The following is a 6,000-nucleotide window of genomic DNA, read 5'->3' on the forward strand; positions in this document are numbered from 1 at the left end:
CTAGAGAGATATTAGCTATGCCTCACTGATGATGCCTAACAAGGCTGAAACGATCGTCTGGGGTTGCTGTATCTCTCGTGCAGAGAGAACTTGCTGGCATTTCGGATCTGGACTACCCGTATGGGTGGGACCAGTCTGATATGCTTCAGATATGTTCTCTCTGTAATGGCACAAGATGAGCTAAAACCAGCTTGAGTTCTGAGCGGGGACCTACCGAAGGGCAGGCTATTTCAGTTGCTGTCCGTTCTCAGAATACTCTTGCGACCCGTTTTTTCTCTCCATAAGTTTAAAGGGTAATCCAGACGTGGACCCCTTGCTCACGGTGCCTAGAGAGATATTAGCTATGCCTCACTGATGATGCCTAACAAGGCTGAAACGATCGTCTGGGGTTGCTGTATCTCTCGTGCAGAGAGAACTTGCTGGCATTTCGGATCTGGACTACCCGTATGGGTGGGACCAGTCTGATATGCTTCAGATATGTTCTCTCTGTAATGGCACAAGATGAGCTAAAACCAGCTTGAGTTCTGAGCGGGGACCTACCGAAGGGCAGGCTATTTCAGTTGCTGTCCGTTCTCAGAATACTCTTGCGACCCGTTTTTTCTCTCCATAAGTTTAAAGGGTAATCCAGACGTGGACCCCTTGCTCACGGTGCCTAGAGAGATATTAGCTATGCCTCACTGATGATGCCTAACAAGGCTGAAACGATCGTCTGGGGTTGCTGTATCTCTCGTGCAGAGAGAACTTGCTGGCATTTCGGATCTGGACTACCCGTATGGGTGGGACCAGTCTGATATGCTTCAGATATGTTCTCTCTGTAATGGCACAAGATGAGCTAAAACCAGCTTGAGTTCTGAGCGGGGACCTACCGAAGGGCAGGCTATTTCAGTTGCTGTCCGTTCTCAGAATACTCTTGCGACCCGTTTTTTCTCTCCATAAGTTTAAAGGGTAATCCAGACGTGGACCCCTTGCTCACGGTGCCTAGAGAGATATTAGCTATGCCTCACTGATGATGCCTAACAAGGCTGAAACGATCGTCTGGGGTTGCTGTATCTCTCGTGCAGAGAGAACTTGCTGGCATTTCGGATCTGGACTACCCGTATGGGTGGGACCAGTCTGATATGCTTCAGATATGTTCTCTCTGTAATGGCACAAGATGAGCTAAAACCAGCTTGAGTTCTGAGCGGGGACCTACCGAAGGGCAGGCTATTTCAGTTGCTGTCCGTTCTCAGAATACTCTTGCGACCCGTTTTTTCTCATTATAAAACGTTATTTTGAAGATATGGTTGTGTTTTCATTGCAGGGCTAAATAAAGCTGCTGTGACTGTTACACTGATGGCCATTAGCTGGTGCTTCCGCAGTGAGAACCAAGTCTGGCTTTGTTCTTGACATTAGATGTCCTCTCGCATTGCTTGGAGATTCCGAACATTCCATCAATGATTCTCATTGAGAAGTACTGAAATAAATGGGCTATATAGAACCAGATTAGATTAAGTTCACTTTTGGTGACAGAACCACTTTAAATTAGAACTTTATTTTGAATTCCGACAATTCTCACTTTCGTGAGTAACCTTAGAAAAAAAGGGAATTGGTGGGCACCAGTGGCGTACACACAATCCATGGGGCCCCGGTGCGGAACTGATCCGTGGGCCCCCTCTCCCCTCTCCTTACCCCCCCCCCCCCCCAACAGACACACATACACAGACACACACACACACAGACACAGAGACACAGACATATAAAGACATATACACACACATATATAGAGACACAGACACACACACACACACAAAATGTTTCCTACCTTTTGTGACTTTCCCTGGGGTCCAGTGGGGGCTCAGCCTGATGGGAGTCAGAGTTCCCGCGCGGGCTCAGTGTATGCAGGGAGGAGTGACCAGGGAGTCACTTCCTCCCAGCAGTGATCTCATCAGAGGGGGCCCAATCGCACTTTTAAAGCGCCCAGCGCTGACCGGGTCCCCTTCCAATCAGTCTCCATCAGCATGGGCCACCCGAAGGACCCCTTAACATGCGGCCCCGGCGGTTAGCTACTCGCAGCTGACAGCTACTGGCAGCTGGTACCCGGTCGTGGGGGTCCACAGGGCCAGCCGGGTCCCCTGCAGTGACGGGCCCAGTCAGAGCTGCGACCCCTGTGACCGCGGTATGTACGCGTACGCCACTGGTGGGCACACCCGGTACATACATCTCTCGGACATGATGCTGCCGTAGAGACCAAAATTTATACAAAATACAAATTAAGGAACAGCGCACACACAGAAATACCGTTTTAAATTTTATAATACCTCTTAAAATCACCTGTCTCAGCAAACTAATATGGGATTCAGTTCTACCATATGTTCTACCATATGGCCATATCGTGCCAAGTGGCGCAAATGGCGAACGCGAACTTCCGCAAATGTTCGCGAATGGGCGAACCGCCATAGACTTCAATAGGCAGGCGAATTTTAAAACCCACAGGGACTCTTTCTGGCCACAATAGTGATGGCCCCCCCACCCACCTGAGCGGTGGGTGGGGGCCCTAAACACAAATGGGGGGGGGCCTAATGTCCTCCCCCCTGGCCCCCACCCCTGAGCGGTGGGTGGGGGCCCTAAACAAAAGTAAGGGGGGGAGGACCTAATGTCCTCCTCCCTGGCCCCCACCCCTGAGTGGCGGGTGGGGGCCCTAAATACCAATAGGGGGGGGGAACCTATTGTCCTCCCCCCCCGGCCCCCACCCCTGAGCAGCGGCTGGGGGCCCTAAAAAAAATGCCCCCCCAGGTGACTAGGGGTCCCCAAACCCCTAGTCACCCCGTCCCCCCCCAAAAAAATGATCCCCCTACCTACCCCCCTCACCCTAAAAATAATGAGGGGGGGGGCATTTAACTAAGAACCTGTAAAAAAAAAAAAAAATGTTTTCTTTCTTCTAAAATCTTCTTTTTTCAGCCCCAAAAAAGGGCAAATAAATATCCATAATAACCGCAATAAAAAAAAAAAAAAACGAGCGCAAAAAAATAATCCATCTTCACCCGGCGAGGGCTCCGCGCAGACTGAGCTCTGCAGGGCAGGGGAAGGCTTATAAAGCCTTGACCCACCCCGCAATTAGGCTCAGAGCACTCTGATTGGTGGGTTTAAGCCATCCAATCAGAGTGCTGTGACAGGTAAATGTAGAGACTTAACTGTCAGTCTCTTCATTTACCTAAGTCTCTACATTTACCTGTCACAGCACTCTGATTGGTTGGTTTGAAATCCACCAATCAGAGTGCTCTATGTCATTTTACAAAGCGTGGGAAAGTTCTGTGGAATTTTACCACGCTGTGTAATTTGACTCATAACACTCTGATTGGTGGATTAAGTAACCAATCAGAGAGTTATGAGTCAAATTACACAGCGTGGGAAAATTCCACAGAACTTTCCCACGCTGTGTAAAATGACACAGAGCACTCTGATTGGTGGATTTCAAACCAACCAATCAGAGTGCTGTGACAGGTAAATGTAGAGACTTAACTGTCAGTCTCTTCATTTACCTGTCAGAGCATTCTGATTTTTTTTTAATTGCGTCGGTTATTATGTTTTTTTATTTGGCCTTTTTTGGGGCCAGGTGGGAGGACATTAGGTGTCCCCCCAATTTGTGTTTAGGGCCCCCACCCACCGCTCAGGGGTGGGGACCAGGGGGGAGGACATTAGGTTCCCCCCCAAACACAGGTTACTGGCTATGGGGTGATAATTTATAATAAACACAGGTTACTGGCTATGGAGGATAATGTATAATAAACACACAAAAAAAAATGAATGCAGCTTCAGAATTAATCTAAATTATATGCTGTCTAGGAGGTGGAGGGTCTGGGAGGGAGGGTCTGCTGCTGATTGGCTGGAATGTGTCTGCTGACTGTGAGGTACAGGGTCAAAGTTTACTCAATGATAACGAATAGGGGCGGACCGAACATCGCATATGTTCGCCATCTGAGGCGAACGCAAACACACTATGTTCGCCAGGAACTATTCGCCAGCGAACCGTTCGGGACATCACTAGTGCTAAGCCCACCACAACATCACAGTACCCCAATATCGGTGGGTCCTACACTAACACCAACGTGGGAGACACACGTTTTTAGTGAATACCCTATTAGTTTCCAGTATATATCCTAAGAGTTATAGTCACAGATGATGATAATTTGTTGTGCTTCTAACCGTTACATGTTTTGCTTCTTCACAGTACCTGATCTTCAAGCGTCATATCTGGATTACCTTCCTCCTCCCCCAGATTTCTGAAACACTGCACATTATACCAGAGTATTTACCAGCAGAGACAATCATTTTTGTTTCTTTGTCCACCCCGGAGCCCTTCAAAGCAAAGCAGAAGGTTTTTAGGCAGATACGCCTCTTGCTGACCCAGGATATTTCTCTTTATCATCCATCAAGTCGTATTGCTTTGTCACATAATAATCTAAATATCTCTGATCTTGAAAAGTCTACATTTTGTGCTCTGGTGCTCTGACCTGGAACTGCTTTAACCCTTGCAGGTTATTCAATAAACTCAGAATTTTCATAAACTACATCCGATTGGCAAAACTGAGGCCCAAATAGTCAAGTTCCAGAATTTCAACAGTTTGTCTATATTTGCTTAAGTGTTGTCATTCAGAACAAATTTGTGAAAATTGAGAGTTTATTAAATAAGCCTGTTCTAGTTCTATCATTGGGTTACTTGTAACTGCTTCTTGTCCGGTCCTGTCTCCTACTAAAGCAGGGGAAAAAAATTGTCTTACATAGGTAATCGTTCTAGAATCCTGCTGAATCTTATAATTATGAGACCTAAACTGGCTGCAATATTAATTCTCCAAATTGTGGCTTTATTAGGAATGTCAATGTGTGTATGTGACTGTGTGTGTAATTTCCCTAACAAAGGGTAGGTTATTTATGATTGCTAAAAGGCATGATTAAGCAAATATGTCTTTGAAAATATCTTGTATTCTATGCCTAAATTCCTGAGAATGATGTGCTACTGCTGGAATTGAGTTTTTTTTTTTAACCCCTTAAGGACCAAACTTCTGGAATAAAAGGGAATCATGACATGTCACACATGTCATGTGTCCTTAAGGGGTTAAATAGCATGAAAGATATGTATATGTATGTAAAATATATATACTGTAATAATTTCGCTTTCTCTCTGTACAATAGTGATAACCACACAGACACGGCAAAATATCTATTGAAAGGGCTTTGATAAGTTATTTTAGTACATAGCATATTATATTTTAAGAGGACTAATTTTACAAATTCTGTTTTGGGACGCTACGACAATACAGTGATTTTGGTCCTTATCAAGTAAGTAAGATGATTACTTATTTTTTTTTAAAATTCTGAAAAATTTATTCTATAACCAGTTGACCAACTTTCTAGAATACTCCATGGCTATGGAACTCTCTAAAGCCTCAGGAGAACCTACAAGAACTCTCTAAAGCCTTGGGAAAAACACAAGCCATTAGTGCCACAAGGACAAGGGCAATGAGACTGGTGCTAAAATGATTAGGAGCATGAGAAATCAATTTGCTTAACCGCATTAAAGGGACACTATAGGCACCCAGGCCGCTTCAGCTCATTGAAGTGGTCTGCGAGCAGTGTCCCAGACCCACTTAGTCTTGCAATGTAAAACATTGCAGTTTTAGAGATACTGCAATAATTACATTGCAGGACTAAGACGACCTCTAGTGGCTGTCAATCAGAAAGCCTCTAGAGGCACTTCCTGCATGTTAGGCAACTTTTGGTCCCCAGCAACCAAAGTAGCAATGCTTTCTTAGGGGGAGGGCCTAATGCACTCACAGCGCTCACCACACATGTGCATTAGCCCCCTCATTGTGGGAGGGGGCGGAGTACTCTGAGTACTGTAAGATTTTTTTTGATAACCCTTACACTGCCGGGGGGGGGGGAAGAAGGAAGTACAGTGCTAGGAATACAACTTTGTATTCCTAGCACTAGTTTCCTTTAGCCATCCCTATGTGAGGACTGGTG

The 6,000-nt window shown here is 45.8% G+C and overlaps 1 protein-coding gene across 1 annotated transcript in view; it reads left to right on the top strand.

The window, feature by feature from the left end:
* The window catches only part of ABI3 (ABI family member 3), a 42,635-nt gene extending 37,975 nt beyond the window's left edge, over positions 1–4,660 (top strand). The window contains exon 9 of the mRNA XM_063425530.1: positions 4,208–4,660. Coding sequence (XP_063281600.1) covers positions 4,208–4,263 — 56 coding nt within the window. The 3' untranslated portion in view covers positions 4,264–4,660. The remainder of the gene's footprint in view (positions 1–4,207) is intronic.
* Positions 4,661–6,000: the final 1,340 nt, after the last annotated feature.

The sequence above is a fragment of the Pelobates fuscus genome, chromosome 6, assembly GCF_036172605.1.
Source record: "Pelobates fuscus isolate aPelFus1 chromosome 6, aPelFus1.pri, whole genome shotgun sequence".
Taxonomy (NCBI): domain Eukaryota; kingdom Metazoa; phylum Chordata; class Amphibia; order Anura; family Pelobatidae; genus Pelobates; species Pelobates fuscus.